General features: G+C 39.1%; 2 protein-coding genes across 2 annotated transcripts in view; one reads left to right on the top strand and one right to left on the bottom strand.

Moving 5' to 3' along the window:
- LOC141444154 (probable ATP-dependent RNA helicase DHX35) overlaps positions 1–20,193 on the top strand; it is a 77,336-nt gene that overhangs the window by 6,870 nt on the left and 50,273 nt on the right.
- On the bottom strand, positions 142–18,753 carry LOC141444030 (uncharacterized). Its single transcript, XM_074109472.1, has 8 exons — positions 18,684–18,753; positions 8,890–9,007; positions 7,432–7,592; positions 5,179–5,295; positions 4,369–4,770; positions 2,539–2,729; positions 859–968; positions 142–146 (listed from the first exon to the last, which is right to left on the bottom strand). The coding sequence occupies exons 2-8, from the start codon at positions 9,002–9,004 to the stop codon at positions 142–144; spliced, it is 1,101 nt and encodes a 366-aa protein (XP_073965573.1). The 5' UTR covers positions 9,005–9,007; positions 18,684–18,753.

Raw genomic sequence — 20,193 nt, forward strand, 5'->3', positions numbered from 1 at the left:
TTGACCTATCGCCTCTCAAGCAGGGCTCTGTGGGTTCAAAACCCGGCACGCACCTCTGAGTTTTCGAAATTCATGTGGCGGAATTAAATTTGAATTTTACCACGAGTTTGCGCTGAAGGAAACATTCGTGAGGAAACTGCACTAACCTGCGAAACAATGTCAATGGTTGCGTGTGAAGTCCAATCCGCACTTGGCCCGCGTGGGAACTATGGCCGAAAGCCCTCTTATTCTCAGAGGAGGCCTGTGCCAGCAGTGGGCCGTATATCGCTGGAAGGATCCGTTGCCTAGCATCCATAGTACAGCTTTGTTTAGTTTGGACTAGGTCAATTGGTGTCAAACTGTCAATAAATGTCCCATAATATTACTATTACTTTATTAACCCCGCCTCGCTTCGCCCAGCTGTTACACCAGAGATATGCTGTGCGGGATTAGATAAATGAAAGCGTTTCTATTGGTCCAATAAAAACAAAGTTTCGCACATTTTTGATTGAAATGCAGCGTAAAGACGTAGCCTGTGCCAATTCACATACAAACTTCATCCAAATCCTTCGCATTTATAATTGTAAAATTGGGTGCCCGAAATGGGAGATCGGTCGGTTTTTTTGGACCTTTTACTCCGAAGCCGATTGCAATGGAAATGTCAAACAAACTAAAAACCTTATTTATATTGATGCGCGATACTAGCGCCACCACGTTTTGTGTTCTATTTTGTAACTAATGAGGTTCATGAATGTCAACGGGCGTCGATCATTTTGATTAATTAGCAAGCTATCTAGTTCAGCAGATGGACTATAGATGGCGCTGTATCGGGCAATAATATTAGTAGGATTAATGATATACATAATTCAGGATACTCACACATGGTCTCCCACTGGTCCAGCAATTCATTCATGAACGCGACCCGCTCCTCGCTCAGTCTTCTATCGTCTATCGACAGCCTTTTGCTCGTCGGAGACTCGCTCGAGTGTCTGTAATTAAACATAAAAATAAATCCAGTTAAAAACATTAAAGCGGCAATTACACGAGTCGGTCGCCGCATGCTGCATGCGTCGACCGCAAAAGTGTAAAGAACACGGTAGTCGGCCGCATTCGGCGAGCGACAGCTGCCACCGCCTTAATACGCCGCAGTAGACGGACAGACTAATGTCCTTGTCGTTCGCCGAAGTAGTTTGATACAAATTCAGCGACCGCATTAGATGAACGTCGCAGTGTAATTGCCGTTTAAATTTAAAAATCAAAAAACACGACGGCTTTAAAAACTAAAAGGAAGTATATAAGTTTAGTGGTCAAGAACTCTGTCAAGTTGCTAATTTTAAGTTCAAACGTCGGGACCCCTTACCAAGAATTATTGAGCCGGTTACGATTAAAATGGGTTCCGACAGTTGAACTTTAAATTAAATGCTTGGCCGAGTTGTAGACCACTAGATTTATTTTCTTCCTTTTAGTTTTTAAGGCACTCGGGTTTTTTTGTTTTTTAAATTTCATGTTTTATTTTATACTTTTTATTATTTCTGTGAAAATGGTAGATTAAAGGTATTATGTATTTAGAATGGGCTAATTATTAGTTTTCATTTGATACCCATATTATTACATACTATTTTTTTCTTCGGCCATATTTTTTTTGCAGACACCATATTGAAATATTAACCTAACCCCGTGTCACTCCGACAGTTATGATAAATCCAATGATACATCATAATTATATATATTATGTTAAAATCCATCCAGCCATTTAGGCTGCAGCGAGGACCAAAGAAACGGACATACATACCCACATACATACATACATACATACATAACCCTCTTTCGGGCAGTCGGGTAAAAAGAACAAGAAAAGACCCTTTACCCACGTTTTCATCGCCATCAAAATGTAAAATGTAAAAATGGTAGCTCTGTGCCGGTATTAGTTTCGTCAAGCATTCGCGCGAGCAGTGCGGCGTCTGGCAGCAGCCGCCGTGGCGTGTGCTCCAAGTATACAAGTGTAGAATCGCTATCCCGCGGGAACTATGCAGTTTTCCGGGATAAAACCAACCTATGTCCTTCGCCAGGACTCAAACTATATGTAAACCGAATTTCATTTAAATCGGTTCAGCGGTTTAGACGTGAATAGATAACAAACAAAGAGATATCCTAATCATAAAAAAATAATAATAATAATACAAGCTTTTTTGCTGACTGTACTTTTTGTTGACTGTACTTGCATTGTCACCTAAACTATATTCGCTAGCAAATTTCAAGTCGATGCTATTAACCGTTGAAAAGTTCCGTCCTGCGGAGACGATCCTGGCTGAACTACCAGGATGTCACTACCAGATTATTGTATTGTCACGCGATTTACACAGGTATTCCAAAAAAGTCAATCTGACTACTGGAAGTTAATCAAATTTGACTTGCAAGATTTGATTACAGACAGACAGACAACGGGACAGGTGAAACTAAATAGAAACTTGTAAGAAAACAGACTTACAAAACTTTCGCATTTACAATATTAGTGGAGGAAAGTGTCTGGTGTATATGCTCCTCCCTTCCCAGGCTCACCTCAGCACCCCTTCCAGCAGCTCCTGATCAGACTCCGGCAGGTCCTCGGTGCAGTAGCGGCGGTCCTCGGTGGACTCGGTCGCGTCACTGCACAGCTGGATGCGGCTGGTAGACTTACTGTCAGCGAACAGGACGAACATAACCTGCCCGGTTGGATTGATCTCTTTGATCTGGTGAAGGTCTAGGCAGTTCTGCAAGGGGAAGAAGTTTTAGACAGTTACTCAGCGTCATTAAGTTCACAATGAGGGCTATCGCGTATGAATTCACCACTAGAGGCGCTAGTGTAGCGTGAGGTCTCCGAAATGTCAAATCTCATAGTTTTGGGTGAGCTACGCGGGTTATTTATAATTAGAATAATTTTGTGATTTTGCAATATCTGAAATTAATTATGGCAAATATGCGTTCCGGTGCAATGAATGTCTGTGTGTTGAGACAGTTTTGTCTTTCGGAAACCTTTGTCCTCCCATTTTTTCCGAACAAAACGGGGACTATGCAACACTGTGGCATGCTCGATATTTTTATGGTACGGTTTAAAAGTGTATTAAATAATGATTTTAATCTAAATTTTGTTTTCACGCCCGTAATAACAGACTTTGAAAGCCATACTTAAAAACCTCACGCAACAGTGCGCCATCTAGTGAGACAAAAAACGATAGCCTTCATCCGCACTGGGCCCGCGTAGGAACTACGGCCCAAGAAGGACCCTGTCCCTGCAGAGGGACGTAATATAGGCAGAGATGTGATGTGATTTATCACTATTGTATAATTTATCATATTTCACAGATTAAAAAATATCGGTTACAATTACGTAACAGGGGGCACACACATGCGGGCAAACATTCGTACATTGTACAAATGAAATGGTTTTTGCTCTGTTCGTATTAGTTATCAACTTATCATAGTAAATAACACACGTTGATAACTATGGTAGTGGCGTAGCTATCGTATGGCCAGGAGGTGCAGTGCACCAGGGTCCCGGACCCTAGGGGGGCCCTCTACTCTAACCTAAGCTTTGGAAAGAGAGAAGCATAAAAGAAAAGAGGAAAAAAATGTTGTGAGCAGGCTCTAGCCATTTTTTTATTAGGTACTTAACCCTTTAACCGCCATTGTCTGAATTATAAGACAAAAATTATCCTGCTCATTTCGCCGCAGTCTTATAATTAAGACAAAATGTCATATAGTTTCGGCGTAAGTAGCGACACGGGCACGTACGAATGAAAACGTATTGGCGGTTAAAAGGTTAAATGTTTTTGAAGCCCAATAACAGTTCAAGTTACGTGGAAAGAAGGGTGATGGCCCAATTCTTTCTTTATGCACCGGGGCCCTTGCCCACCTAGCTACGCCACTAGGTCTTAACAAAAACTCTTAATAATACCAACACCACATAAGCATTTCTCAACTGGCGATCCAAGCTCATAGTTCGTGCGCTTTGTACGTCAAACACCGACTTATATCGTTCGAAAATGTCGTCCTTTTTGATTCACGCGAATGTGAATCACCTAGCTTTATCCTAGGTCGATCTTAGACTATACCTGGCCGTCATCGGCTCGCTGCGAGCACGCGAACTACGTACGAGTATACACTATGATTACAGCTCGCTGGTGAGTACCGGCTTTATATTGTAACTAGCTTATGCCCACGATATCGTCTGCGCTAATTTAGGTTCGCGCGGTGGCCCTTTACCGGATTAAAAGGTATCCTATGTTGATCCTTGGGGTTCCTATCTCTTTACTAAATTTTATCAAAATCGGTTCAGTGGTTTCGACGTGAAAGCGTAACAGACAGAGTTACTTTCGCATTTATAATCTTAGTAGGGATTGCTGTACAAACCTCCGCAGTAAACACGAAGTCATCGCCATCAGCAACTTTCCACTCCCTCTCCACGGTCTTCTCACTCTTACTTTCACTAGTCTTCGACTGGTACATGTTAAACATAGTCCAAAAATCCTCTTCACTCCTCGAACACACCATTTGATCACTAGCTATGTTATCACTGAACACATTTTTACCTATCCTATCTATAGCGTACATGTATATGGGGTTAAAAATCTTTAATATCAAGTCTCTCTTCGCGTATAAGTCGGAATGTTTTTGTTTCAGCTTGATGAGGGTGGTGTTGTCCCCTTCTATGTCTGGCGGGACGATTATTTTTAGACCGTCTTTTAGGATTGGAAGGTTCAGTTCGACTTCTAGTACTGTGGAGAAGTCCGTTTGTTCTTGACGGATGAGATCCTGAAATCATATAAGTTTCTGTTAAAAATTTCATTTTTAATATAAGCTTTTTGCTGACTGTACTTGCATTGTCATCTAAACTGCATATCCGTACCAAATTTCAAGTCGGTACTATTAACCATTGAGGAGTTCCCTCCTGCGGAAACGATCCTTGCAGGACCACCAAGATGTCACTACTAGATTATTGTATTGTCACCAAATTTACATAAGTATGCCAAATTTAAAGTCATACGGACCGCCCTGGTAGTGGGTCAAATTTAGCTTCCAAGATTTGACCCAAGCAAATAAATAAATAAACAGGGCAAGCAAAAGAAAAGCTTGTAAAAAGACGAATTCACCATCAAGTTTCCTCGTTATCCCTCTCTCACACTCTTCGTACGATTTGAAAAAGGACAATCATATGCTTACCTCTCGCGGCAGAGTATCCCAAGGTCTCTTGTTGCACTCCAAGTCTTCGACCAGCTCGAACTCCGAGTTGCCTAGCGTCAGCTGCACCGACGTGGTGCTGCCGTACTGGATCCGGAGCTGGAAGATTCATTTGAGGAATTATCATAAGTAAGGCCCGGAATTTTGCGTGCGGCTGATGACAGATCGTAGGGAGAGAGCACCGCTTTTTAACCGACTTCAAAAAAGGAGGTTTCAAATCGACAGGTTTTTTTGATTTATGTTTTTATTAAATAAAACCTTCTAACTTTCCGATGGTAGGTACTTTTTTCAAAGGTCAATGATGAAAAAAGTTCGAAATATCGGAAAGTTTAATCCGTTTAGATTGCTTTATTGAAATCACTATAATTACGAATACCTTTATACACTCACCGGCAAAAAATTTGGCCCACCTTTCATACAAACGAGGTCACTTTGATGTCTTGGTTCTCCACTATAGGCGGTGCTTTGGCTGTGATCTGATGATGGCTACTCCGAGCATTGATAAAGGACATTCAGAGTTCCTAAGATACCCACCTGGTTGAATCTGCGTTTATTATTTAGATAAATTAACCGCATGGATATCAAGCATGCATGGATATATGGATTTCATATTCCATTTATTGCGACCAAATTATAATAGTCTGATAATATCGATAAAAAGCGGTCGGTGCTCTCTCCCTACAATATGTCAATAGTCGCACGCAAAATTCCGAGCCTTAATCATAATTGAGGATCGCCACGCATCCCATCGTGACCAGCGGCTTGGAGAGGCCTAAAGTCTGGAGCAAGAGTGGCATTCATTATCTCTATTCGGTTCACCTGTTTCGCAACGAACGTTCGGCAACCTGATTCATTTCGCAACTGTTTAATATTTCTGAAACTGTAAATATTTCAGGATCTTTATGAAACTAACCTAACCTCCGCGGACTGGGAGACGAGCTGTCGGTAGGCCTCCAACAAGATGGAGCGACGACCTGGTTAAGTTCGCGGGATCGCGGTGGATTCGAAAAACACAACCGGTCTGAGTGGAGAGCCTTGGAGCCTTGGGGGCTTGGAGGAGGCCTATGTCTAGCAGTGGACGTCTTTCGGCTCACATGATGATGATGAACCTAACATAACCTAACGGGTTCTATACACTATGGCTCTGAAATAAATCCTGAAATATTCACAGTTTTAGAGTTTGCGAAATGAATCAGGTTGCCAAACGTTAGTTGCGAAATTAACGGATACCTTTCGATTCACCTGTATCCTAGACCGTTTGAAAGAAAGAAATGGCGAGTATAATTGTGATTCCGAATACGGTAGACAATTTGGCCTGGCGATGTCCACCTTGTAAGAGTACTTCCGCTTTGGTTTTAAGTTTACAGCCACGTCATTGCTTATAGGTTTTCCGAAACATTACCCACTTTAGGAATTCAATGGACTAATTCATTACTAGTCGTCCTAAACTTATATCATCAGCATACCTCGCATGATAAAGTAGTCCTTATTTTCTTAATGCCTCTCGGCATCATCGGGCTTTCAAATAACTTTTTCCTTGCTCATTCTCATAAAATGTTACTTTAGTCTCTGCATATCGGGACTAAAGCTCCTTATTGATCTCTAGGGATTAAAGTAATATTTTTGTAGTTTACTCTGTAAACCCCTAAACAGCCAGTCACGGTGTTTTTGAATGACAATGAATGAATAAATGAATGAAAATGACAACTGTGCAAAAATATAAAAAAAAAGATTTAATTTAGTGAACCACGATTAATGATTACGAAAATGAACATACCTATTTAATTATATTAAGGATGAATTAATTTTATTATGCATAGTCTAATTAATTTTAAAATAGTTTTCAAGTTTGAATCTGTTCGCTAAACCTCCAAGCATTTAAAGCGTCACTTTACCTACAAAAAAAAAAAAAACCGCGGATCAAATTGTTTTCCTATTTGAATTTTTTTTTCGTATTGAGCGTACGTTGAAAATAATTATGTATAGAACGTCCTTTTTTTCCTCGCATTCAAAGTGAAGTGTAGAGTGTTTAACGCGAGACTAAACAACCATAATGACACTTGAATTATAGCCGCTTGTTTTAGTCCCTTGTTGAACAATCTACTATTATTAGATCAGCTTTTACCAAACTTTATTAAGCCTGGCCCTATTAATGTTTTCTATGGTGACCCACCACAAGTTTTTTAACCCTCCCAGAGCATACAGGGAAAATAAAAAAAAACAAGATGACTTTACCCATCGACAGTGCGTGGGCGCCGGTTCTGGCAGGAGTTTTCTGCCCAATAGGCAGTGCAGCAGGCGTGCCCGCGCGTCAACATTGGTCCCGAAGACCACAATGGCGGCTGAGCGGGACGTCGCATCACCGATTTCTTGGACGCGGGTCGATATCTCAGGGTCTGCAACATTCAAGGTCATTGATTATTTTAATGGCTTTTCGCAGAAATATTCGGAGTTAATTGCCGAACTTCAGTAATTGGGGAGGCACCACAAGGAGATACCAGCTTTTACACACTTCGCACGCATTGGGCGACTGTTTCTACCGGCCCGGACAATACCGACATGGAAATACCGACCATGCTTTTCGTGTAGGTACACGCACATTGAAACCCATGCTATCAACCCTGTATGCATCGTACCGCGATGATCAATCCTGACCTGATAAATACCGACCATGCAAAAATCCATGCAAAGTTTCATGGCGCTAAAAAAGATATTGCGCTAAATACGACAGTATAATATATAGTCGCATCAAATTAGAACATGCGTTTATGAGAAGGTTATTGTAATTCTGATGCGGGTAGAGCACAACTGTCAAAGACCTTTGTGTAATATAAGATATTTCCTAGAGGCGAACTTTAATCTGTAAACTAAGAATATCTCTAATAGGTATCTACACCTAGGGGCTGTTTCACTATCCATTGATTAATTTTAACTGACGGATAAATGTGCAGTCTCCGTCTATTCGAAAAAAACAAACAGACACTGGCTCATACAACTTTTCACACCGAGCATTAAGAAACTTTAAAAAAAAAATCTAAATATTATTAAAGAACAACCAGCATAGAAAATGGCATGGCACATTTACAATTATCAACTTCAAAAAATTTCATTTGCAATAAAACACTTAGAAAAGCCTTGAACAGAAAAGTTGAACTTTGCTCCCTCTGGTCAGGGAGGAAAAGTTCCTTTTCTGAAGGAGAGGTGTGAAATAGTTATTATATTACAAGGGAGCAAAATGGTGTATTTACGGCGAGGGCGTACATTGAATCCAGAATGTAGCGAAGGATTCTACAAAAGAATCCTGAGCATAGCGAGGGATTCTAAAGTAGAATCCTGAGCATAATGAGAGATTCAAGTGTTAACGCCCAAGATGAAAATAATTTTGCTCCCGAGTGGCTCATACAATTTTTCACACCGAGCATTAAGGAACTTGAAAAAAAATCTAAATAATATTAAAGAACAACCAGCATAAGAAAATGGCGTGACTTTACAATTATCAACTTCAAAAAATAGCTTTTGCAATAAAACACTTAGAAAAGCCTTGAACAGAAAAGTTGCACTTTGCTCCCTCTCGTCAGGGAGGAAAAGTTACTTTTCTCAAGGAGAGGTGTGGAAAGAATATTTGTATGGTATTGTATGTTGAAGTGGCACTATAAGATGGAAGGCCCCTTAAGGGAACTCTCGGGCACTCACCGAACTGCAGTATGTCGGCGACATCATGAATCGCGCGCAGAGTGTCGCGCGTGAGGCCGCGCAACACGCGCATGCGCGCTGCCACGCGCCGGGACCACGCACAACCACCCGCCATTACCTACGGAAACAATAGTACATTGTGTCTTAAGGGCGGTAAATAAGGAATTACGAACGAGAGTCTATTAGAAGCTTTAATTAGCCGATGTTCGTAATTCTAGTACCGCTCGTGCGACAAACAATGTTTTTCATCACATTTGCGAGTAAAATTGTATATTTGTAAAAGAACATCTAATATATCGAAAAAACAAACTGAAATATAGATGCACAGAAAAACCAGAAAAATAAGACCAGCGCTGGGAATCGAACCCAGGTCCAGAGTCAGGGTCAGGAGGAAAAAAAACAATCTTAACATCTAATATTCTTTCATAAATTGCCGATACCGCTGACTGCGCTCTTGGCAGCGCCAGCCTGCATCGCAGGCGCTGCAGCATACCATGCAGTAACAAACTCATTTACCGACCTTGGGCTTCATGACATGAAAATTAGTACGGGCAATGACTCAATTACCGACCACGGGTTTCATGACAAGCACATTAAGGTCGAGGGTTTTATTTGGGGGGTTGCAACCAAGGTAGCATGCATGTTACGACACTGTTTACGAGCAAGTGTGATGAAAAAAATATACAAATATAAAATAATATGTAAATAAAAAAATACACAATCTATTTTTTTTACAAGCTTTTATTTTAGTTTCAGCTGCCCGTCTTCTGTCTATAATCAAATCTTGCAAGTTAAATTCGAAGTCGGATTGACTTGAAATTTGGCATACTTATGTAAATTGCGTGACAATATAATAATCTGTAGTGAAATCCTGGTAGTCCGGCCAGGATCGTCTCCGCAGGACGGAACTCTTCAACGGTTAATGACATAGACTTGAAATTTGGTATGCAAATGTAGTTTGGGTGACAATGCAAGTAAAGTCGACAAAAAATACCGTCAGCGGAAAAACTTGTATTAAACATGATTTTTTTACCAAAAACTTATTAGTTTTGACATTTTATAATTTAATTTTATCTTATTTAGTAGTATCTTATGTAGTTAAATATAGGCACCTATATCTATTTGCCGTGAAGAAGCCGTGGTGGCCTAGTGGTTTGACCTATCGCCTCTCAAGCAGAGGGTCGTGGGTTCAAACCCCGGCTCGCACCTCTGAGTTTTTAGAAATTCATGTGCGGAATTACATTTGAAATTTACCACGAGCTTTGCGGTGAAGGAAAACATCGTGAGGAAACCTGCACAAACCTGCGAAGCAATTCAATGGTGCGTGCGAAGTTCCCAATCCGCAGTGGGCCCGCGTGGGAACTATGGCTCAAGCCCTCTTGGTCTGAGAGGAGGCCTGTGCCCAGCAGTGGGACGTATATAGGCTGGGATGATGATATCTATTTGTAAGTAGGTATATCAATCTGGATGTTTAATTTTAACGCTGTAAAAAAATACACAATAAGTACGTAATATGAGTGTCTGCGTGAACCAGCGTGGACAATATATTTATTTATTATTATATTTAAGTACGTATACAAGTAAGTAGCTATGTTTATCCGTTACCTAGTATCCATTGCATGTACAAACTTTGCTTAGTTGACTAGGTCAATTGGTGTAAATTGTCCCATGATATTTATTTATTTTATTAATAACTTTTAGGTAACGCATAACCAACCTTCGTGCATACGGATCAAATGCTTTAATGGGCCAATCAACTATTTTACCGACACTTTGGGCGTCTCCTGCGTTACCAAAAAATCGCACTTCCAACAAGATATTTCACGGTTTAATAGGTTGAACTTACGTAGGATGGCATGTATTCATGTACACCATCTATTAAATTACAGAAAAAACATGTTTACTTACAAAAGTCTGCAATTGTTTGAAAAATGTTGCGGACAGATTAGTGTCGGTAAAAAAGTTGATTGGCCCTAATAACAAACAACACTAAGACACCCGTTGAACATGGGTTTAACACTATCATTCTAGGCATCTTTTGGATGAGTTTAAAAGTACAATAACATAATTATCATAAAAAAGTGTGATCAAAAAGGGAATTACATACATTAGGTATAAACACTCAATGCAAGCACTAAAATACATTCAAAAACATTCTTTCTTCCATTGTCATAGAGTTCAGAATATATCACTGTCATAAAAAGTGAGCTAACATTGCGAAACGATATGAAGGCCAAATGAATCATAGAAATCATTTTAACTGCGCGCTTCAGTTTCAACCGTAGAGATGAGCCATTTGTGCATATCACCTTCCTTCTGGGTTCTCTTTCTTTTTCTCCGAAAATAATTTATTTCCCAACCAATGAACTGAAACTTTGCTCACCCGCGACCTTGTGATTGCTACGTTTATGCAATAAATGTGTTTAGGCAGTTCCTCCACCTCCACACTGTAAGAACACACAAATCACACAAGCAGGAGGAGGAACTGCATGAACATTTCTTGCCTAAACGTAGCTATCATAAGGTCGCGGGTGAGCAAAGAAATTCTTTTAGTTCATTGATATGGGCATCCGCAAAGTAACGCCTGATTCAATAAATATTTTCCAACTGTTCTATATGGACGAACGATTTTTTTAAACTGTAAATACTTCAGGATTGTTATAAAACTAGCCCACCCTATAGGGTTCTAGACTAGAGGAATACTTTTAAAAAATATCCTGAACATTTGTACGTCTTCCATTCCATTCGTCGTACCTAGTTCATCATGATGTCAGATCATGTACCCAAATGGTTGTCTGGGAGAGATCGCTTTTAAGCGATAAGACCGCCTATTTTTTTTGTATTGACTTGTGGTGTGTAATAAAGAAATTTAATTTTGTATTGTAATTTTATCCGTCAGTTACATTATCAATAACCTAATCAACAAAAAGTTGGAAAACCCCCGACTTTGTCACTTCAAAGTTCAACGTCTCAAAAACGGCTAAACCGATTTTGATGAAACATGTCTAAGATAAGAACCATCGCTAGACGATCTGATTTCAAATAAAACAAACGCATTAAAATCGGTCCAACCGTTTAAGAGCTACGGTGCCACAGACACACATAGCGGTCAAACTTATAACACCCCTTTTTTGCGTCGGGGTTAAAAATACGCTGTAAGCTTACAAACGCTTGCAATATCATTCAGTTTTCGTTGGAAGTGGAAAGTTTCCTTAAAGATTCCAAAGTACTAGAAATAGGAACTCCCTTCTTATCTCCCGGTGAAAGGTTAGGCTATCTGTCTGCTATAGACCTACGCGTATTAGCAGTATATTGCCTACACTTTGACAACTCCTGAGAGAGGTCACATTATCTCGGAGAGCTCCAGGGAGCTGGGGACGTGCAGCCGGTTTTTAACCCCCGACGCAAAAAGAGGGGTGTTATAAGTTTGACCGCTATGTGTGTCTGTCTGTGGCACCGTAGCTCTTAAACGGGTGGACCGATTTGAATGCGGTTTTTTTATTTGAAAGCTATGTTTTTAGCGATGGTTCTTAGATATGTTTTATCAAAATCGGTCCAGCCGTTTTTTAGATATTGAACTTTTATTTATATACATTTATCTACACAGGTATGTTTATTTATTGTCTAGTACTCATAGTACAAACTTTGCTTAGTTTGGGACTAGGTCAATTAATGTGAATTGGATCCAGATCTTTATTTACTTATACAAAAAATCTCTGTATTCCTAGAGACTATCAAGTTATGGCGTAGCCAGCCCTCTACAACATAGTTTGTCACTTTGATAACCCCTGGACAATTACATTGGCGAAGCATAAACAAGATACTGGGCTACTGCTTTAGACGTGGTACAGTGTAGATGTGGCATTGGTTATATAAAGAAAGAAAGAAATAAAATATTTATTCGTGACATACAAAGAATAAAATAAACAAATAAAAATACGGGGGAGCGGCAGGGCTACTACGAAACTCGAAACTCGAAGTACGTATCGTATCGTGCCTCTCGCTCTCGTATTAAACAGTGTAAGTGTCAGAGGGACCGCACGACACGAACTTCGAGTTTCAAGTTTCGTAGCCCTGCAGAATAATGCCGCTCTTTGCAGCATAATGCTGCTCCGTACTTTGCAGAGCCTCTTTACTAAGCAAAACGTACGAAGCATGGGATAATTTTACATGGTTACTGTCAGACGTAAAAGTTAAGATCTTCATGAATTTTAGGTTTATCGGTTACGGCAATTTGCACCTTTTGCGTGTGTATGTCAGTGTGTATGGCGATTAGTAAGAACATTCGATAGTTAATATCCCGTAAAATTGCATAATATTATAGCAAATTAACTAGTTCTTTTCAGACGAAGGCACGAGCAACAGCTAATCCATCCATACTAATATTATAAATGCAAAAGTGTGTGTGTTTGTGTGTATGTTTGTCCGTCTTTCACGTCGAAACAGAGCGACGGATCGACGTGATTTTTGGCATAGAGATAGTTTATGGGCCAAAGAGTGACATAGGCTACTTTTAATCCCGGAAAATGCACAGTTCCCGAGGGTGTTCCGCGCGATAACTGAATTCCACGCACACCAACTGTCACCAACACGCACACTTTCGCATTAATAATATTGGTATGGATTTTTATTATGTACATGTATTAACGGTCACCGTTACACTAACGTGCCATTGGCAGAATGACTAAACTGTAGTTAATTAGTAGTTAGTAAGCCAGTAAACCACTGAATTACAATTCGATAACTGACGAATCTATAAACTTTTAATTCCTCTTTTCCTTCAAGATTTATTGGTGACGTTATTATAACTCAAATCGTTCTGTTGAAGATAACATTGTTTTAGCACTTGGAAACAGTTTAAGTGCAAAGGGATGTTTTGAGCGAGCGCAAAGCGCGAGCGAAGAGTCTCCGTTTCAACTGGGCAAAATGCTCTTGTATGTTCTCTTCTGCAAGCATTTCTCAATGGATTGTGAAATTTTGTCAACTAAGCAACTTCGATACTAAATACAGGTTTCGACTATTTTTAATTTATTTTGGTCAATAAAAAATTGACAATGCGTGGAGAAACAAATTTTACGCTTTCTACATTTACATACACCAGAGTTGTAAAGGTTTGAAATTCAGGATTAGACAGAGAATGAAATACTAGCTCATTTCGGCACACACCGGTAGCGTCATATTTACCTATTATTTACATGTAAAAAAGGAATGAATTTCAGAAAAGGGACATTCCGAGCGTTAATTTATTTTATTTTGGTGGGCACATTTTCTTTGGCATGGTGAAGATTCTGTTACAGTTTCCAGGTTTTATGACTTAAATTCGGGTTTTGTTCCGCGTACCTTGATTTTAGAGAAGCAAAAAAAGCATACAATTTGTAACGAACGCGATAGTCTAAAACATTGAGTTTCCAGGTTATCTAGTAAAGTACAACGTCTAAAAAAATAATCTAAAACTTTCATATTCAACAGCATATTCATAAAAAAATTGACCGCGAAACGGTCGAATATTCACAGAAACGACTCTGGTTTGACACTGATAGCTTGGTGCGACAAAGTCGTGTTCAGTTCACGGCTAATAACTCTGTACACTGATTAAACTAATCCTACATTATGGCTTCCTGCTTCCCTGTATTGAATGACTGAAGCAGCTGCTGGATTTGGGGAAGAACCTACTTGCGGTTTGTAATTGAATAAATACTTTTATTCGTCATCATCATTATTAGTAGTACAGTCAACGTCATGAATAAGTGATCAGCAGATGGTAGGACCTTGTGCAAGGTCCGCCCGGATTGCTACCACCATCTTGCTCGCTAATCCTGCCGTGAAGCAGTAAGACAGTAAGTGGAGTAAGACAGCCGGTGAAATTACTGGCACTTGAGGTATCCCATCTAAGGCCTCTTGGTTGGCAACGCATCTGCAATACCCCTGGTGTTGCAGATGTTTGCGGGCGGTGGTGATCTCTTACCATCAGGAGACCACTTGCTCGTCTGCCATCCAGTCGAATAAAAAAAAACATTTCTGTACCTTGTCGCTTTCAGTCGTTACACAATTTCGTAAGGCTTTTCAAACATGACGTTAAAGTGTCAAGGTACAAAAGTGATCAATTATTTATGACGTTGACTGTACGTCCACTGTTGGACATAGGACTCTCCCACAGACCTCCAGTTTCGGCAAACGTCCTACTGCGCTTAATAATAGTTTAATCAAGCATGTGATCGTGAAAGTTGCAGGCAACCGGTGGATGTAAGTAGCGAGTTTTCGTTCATTGTAGTGTTCTAAGGGAGGCCTTTGTTCAGCAGTGGACGTCTTCCGGCTGATGATGATGATGTAAATGTAATGGCTTAAAAGTACAAAATCTCCCCCCCTATTTTTCAAATGTGAGCGTGGTATTTCTACTTTAAATTAAAATTGGGCCATCATCTCGACCTATATACTCGGACGTCCCATTGCAGGGCACAGGCCTCCTCTCAGAATTAAGGTGCGACCAAACCGCTGCTTAAAATACGGTGACGGCACGGAATCGCAGTGACGCACCGTACGCGCACCGTTTTTATCGCATGCTCTCCACGCCGCTGCTAAGCGCTAAATCGTTTAAGATGGATTTGATATGGAGATTTAAGACTGGGAAAACAAATACACATTTAAAACAAATATAAACACAACAACAAGATACAAGACAACATTTAATGTTTTTAGGGTTCCGTACCTAAAAAGGAAAAACGGAACCCTTATAGGATCACTTTGTCCGACCTTCCATCTGTGTGCATCTGTCAAGACCCTTTTTCTCAAGAACGCGTGGAGGTATCTAGCTGAAATTTTGTATCAAATACTCAGGTCTACTGTCCCTTGGAGCTGTGAAAAAATCAAAGTTCTAAGCCAACGCAATCAAAAGATACAGCCGTTTATGCTACAAATTTTCGACACTCGCAAGGGAATCAAAACCTACAGAGTACCTGGGTCCTGTGAACTCAGAATCTTGAAATTTGGTACAAAGCAACGTCTTATAGCACAGATAAAGGAAAAATTGCGAAAAGCATACATTTTTAGTTGCATCATAATAAAAAACATTTATAAGGAACCCTCGGTGCGCGTTGGCCGGTTGTTTCGTGTATCTTATTGCAAATATATTGCTATCTAAATTTGCAGAAAAATATGAGCCAGTGCCACAAATGATGAACAAATAAAATTTCTCATTGTTAAATTTAAACATAGGTATTAATGAGACCCAAAATTTGTTTGTACAGCACAGATGATTCAGTAGTCAAATAATAGTACACTAATACGCCAAATAAACAATAATTTTATCATGAGTCAATGTATTTGTAGAGAAAGTTCATTCTGTGCTCATTATTATGTGATAAATTCTCATTATTACTAAGGTTTCTTTAAAAAAAAAAACTTTGATAATTAGTACACTTGAAATAAGTTTTTGTTAAATTTTCATTTTTTGGGTTCCGTACCTAAAGGGTAAAAACGGAAACCCTATTACTAAGAATTCACTGTCCGTCCGTCTGTCCGTCTGACGCCAGGCTGTATCTCATGAACCGTGATAGTTAGACAGTGGAAACTTTCACACATGTATAACTATGGCCGCTATAACAACAAATACTAAAAACAGAATAAAATAAATATTTAAGGGGGGCTCCCATACAACAAATGTGATTTTTTTGCCATTTTTTGCTAATGTCTAATGAATGTTGTATAGATGGTACGGATCTTCGTGCGCGAGTCCGACTCGCACTTGGCCGGTTTTTAATACAAGGATTTGAGCTCTAAACTTCCACATCGCAAATTCAACATTATATTGTTGAACCAGCACGCTTATGACAGAAGCAATAAACATCAAAAACTACTACGAGGGACGTTCAATATAAAGTGAGAATGAGTATGTTATAAACAACTTTTATTCAATGTAATTTTATTTATCGACATAGTCACCTTTTAGTTTAATACACTTAGGGGCTGTTTCACCATCCATTGATTAGTGTTAACTGACGGTTAGGTGTGATGCCGTCTCTATTTGTTTTGTTCTAATAGACGGCGTCACATTTAACCGTCGGCTAACGCTAATCAATAGATGGTGAAACAGCCCCTAAGTGTATTATGCTAAAAGGTGACTAAGTATGTCCAAAAATAACTGCCTTTTCGTAACGTAACGTTTGGCAACCTGTTTCATTTCGCAAACTTTAAATATTTCAGGATTTAATTCAGGGCCATCGTGTAGAACCCTTTAGGTTAGGTTACGTTAGTTTTATAAAAATCCTGAAATATTTACAGTTTCAGAAATATTAAACAGTTGGGAAATGAAAAGTTGCGTAATGAAACAGGTTGCCAAACGTTATTCGCCGAAACATTAGTAAACCAATAAAATTACATGTAATAAAAGTTCTTTACTCATAACATTCATTCTCACTTTTTATTGAACGCCCCTCGTACTATAAATATATACTTTGCTACATGCTTTCATAATTTCGAGTTTATAAGATGTAATGCAACAAAATGTTTTTGTCTGCTCTCTCGAGAGCATGTTTTGAAACAATTTACAAACAATGTATTGTTCAGAAAAAACAAGCGTGATGTATCTCAATATCTGTATGCTCTTAAACTTGTCATATACGAACGAAAGAATGCTTTATAGCAGTTTTATCAGTAAATTTGTAATTGTATGTTCTTTGTAGAAAGTCTTACATTAGGCCTCTCTAGGTTTTTTGTAATTTGTCCTAAAGATATTATATTACAAAAGATATTAATTCTTGAACATGGCAATTAGATAAGTGAAAATGGTATAGCCAGCGGTGAGCAGCTCAGGTAGACAAGACTAGCAGCTGGATCCGTATGCATCCTATGGTACCATCAGCCAAATAAGTGGTCTATCAAATTTAATCAAGTTCCTATAAAATGAATATCTCGCTAAAGTCGAACATTCAAATTGACAGACATCTATTGGCATTATTGTTTTATGACATGCAAACGATTATCAACTTTAGGCTGGTAGACCACATATTTGGCTGATGCTACAAGTACCAAGGTAGGTAGCATTAGTGTGGCCTATCTATGTATGCTCCAGGACATTTTTTTTCAATGAAATGTCAAATTTTGCGTTATCTTTAAAATACTCTCACCATTATTGTGTATGATTATTCAATGTTTGTATTACATGTATCAACATAGTATATAATACAAATAACTGTAAGTAGAGGTAGGCAGGGGGTCGCCAAATATTTTTCAAACTATGGGGATCCTGTCCTGAAAAAGTTTGAAAAACACTGCTCCAGGGTTTAGCAATCAGACCAAATCAGGCCCCTGTTGGAATGTCAAAAGAGTGAATACTGTTAACAACAAAAGCTATTTTCGATAAATCAAGTGATATATCAGACCCGAAATTCACTAATTATATTGTAGTTTATGCACTAGATCTGTGAGAAACCGGATGACAGAACCATCCGAAAAGCACTACAACAACTCTCGTCATTATTTACACAGGTTCTGATCAGACATAGTGCGAAAACACTTAAAATATAGAAAGATGATGCCGACTAGATATTGAGGATACACCAGTTACCTATTAAAATAGATACACTTCACGCAATGTCCGAAACAAGTTCTTTTAATATTTATGAGGCTGACGTAAGTTAATAACATATACTTACCGGGCATACGTTAGTATATTCAACAAACAATCATTTCTTTGGAGGGTATACCGAAAACGCCAGTTTCAGTTGACGTTTTTAACTATGTATCGGCTGGAAGCCGTATTCAGGTCATATATTAACTGAAGCTACGAAAATACTTACTCAATGCCAATCAGATATCTTCATAAGTTAATTATCGATGAAAAATAGAGCAAAGAAGCGTTACTATCACACACTCAACCTACAGCTAAGTAATTTTACTGCAGTAAATAAGTGGTCGTAAACTTTCTTATTGTATCACTGCACATTATTAAAACACAATAGACACGGAATCACAATAAATAAATGAACGAAAAGAGAAAACTTTGTAGTCTAGCGTACTTTACTTATACGTAGGTGAAGTAAATAACGGCAGTGCTGCCAGTAAAATGGATTAATTTTCCCTGAAACAATATTTTGTTTGTGACAAAGATGTGGTAAATTAAAAAAAACTTCGTTTCCTCTTGACACCTGTTCACATTTAAGTAATAAAATAAATAGTAAAAGTATTTTTTGAGCTGTATTTACCTGTTATCAAAAAATGTAAGTGATTCTATAAAGGAGAAACAAACTGTTAAATATTCAGAGGCTGGCGTGGCTTTGATAGAAGTTAAACAGTTCTCATCTCATCTCAATCTTAAAATATCTTAAAAGTAAAAAAAAATAACTTACGTGGTGTAAAGAGGTGTTAAATATTAATTTTCTCAAAAAAAGGGAATTATTTATCATGTGGCAACAATACGTAAATGTCACATTGACGTTTCTGCGTTTTGTTCACAGCGTTGGTCATTTTATGAAATTAACAAATGTAAATCTAATACAGAAAAAATATAAAATAAGTAACGCAGTGGAATGGAAAGATGTGGGAAGTATTAAATTTGATATATCAGGTGCGGTTAAGTGACGCTCGAATAATTTTATTGTTGTCTTTGACAATAATAACTGCACGCCTTGATAAAGTAGCTTTTTTAGGGTTTCTCAGTCAGCAAAAATAAAACATAGGATTACGTACTTTTTGTCCGTTCGTTCGTTTATGAAGACCCTTTTTCTCAGGAACGAGTGAAGGTATTAAATATCAATAGGTAGGTAGGTACTTTCTAAGATCTGTTACCCGTAGGTAGAGCAGTAAAAGTAATCAACCTTCTTAGTCAACGCAGTTGTTGGCCTAGAAACTTGAGATTTGGTGAAGGTAGCCAACCGACTTAAATATGGAACCAGATTCCTGGGACAGTGTTTTCGGAGCGGTAGAGTGTAGGGCAGGACGACCTCTTCAAAACAATTTTGGAAGGAAAGATCGAGAGGAAGAGAGGAAGAGGTCGACCTAGGCGCAGCTACATCGATCAGATAAGGGAGAAAGTCGGCGTCGCGTCGTATCAAGAGGTCAAGAAGATGGCTCAAAGGAGGGATGTGTGGACGATACTCCACCGACAAGAGTATAACTCTTAAGTTAAGAAGAGAGAGAGCTTAGGGATCTTTAAAAAAACGAGCCTATCAATGTCTTACAGTGCCGGCAACGCACCTGTGATACCCCTCGTGTTGGCAGGTGTCCATGGGCGGCGGTGATTGCTTCCCATCAGGAGATCCTCATGCTCGTTTGCCCCTTCTTATATAAAAAGGTACCTAGCTTTTATGG

Source organism: Choristoneura fumiferana, chromosome 29 (genome assembly GCF_025370935.1).
Source record: "Choristoneura fumiferana chromosome 29, NRCan_CFum_1, whole genome shotgun sequence".
Taxonomy (NCBI): Eukaryota; Metazoa; Arthropoda; class Insecta; order Lepidoptera; family Tortricidae; genus Choristoneura; species Choristoneura fumiferana.

Excerpts from the sequence above, each read along its gene's own strand:
- LOC141444030 (XM_074109472.1), bottom strand. The coding sequence starts at position 9,004 with ATGGCGGGTGGTTGTGCGTGGTCCCGGCGCGTGGCAGCGCGCATGCGC. Across the intron at positions 4,771-5,178 it reads GGGATACTCTGCCGCGAGAG|GATCTCATCCGTCAAGAACA; the intron begins GTAAGCATATGA and ends ATATGATTTCAG. Across the intron at positions 2,730-4,368 it reads ACTTCGTGTTTACTGCGGAG|AACTGCCTAGACCTTCACCA; the intron begins GTTTGTACAGCA and ends TTCCCCTTGCAG.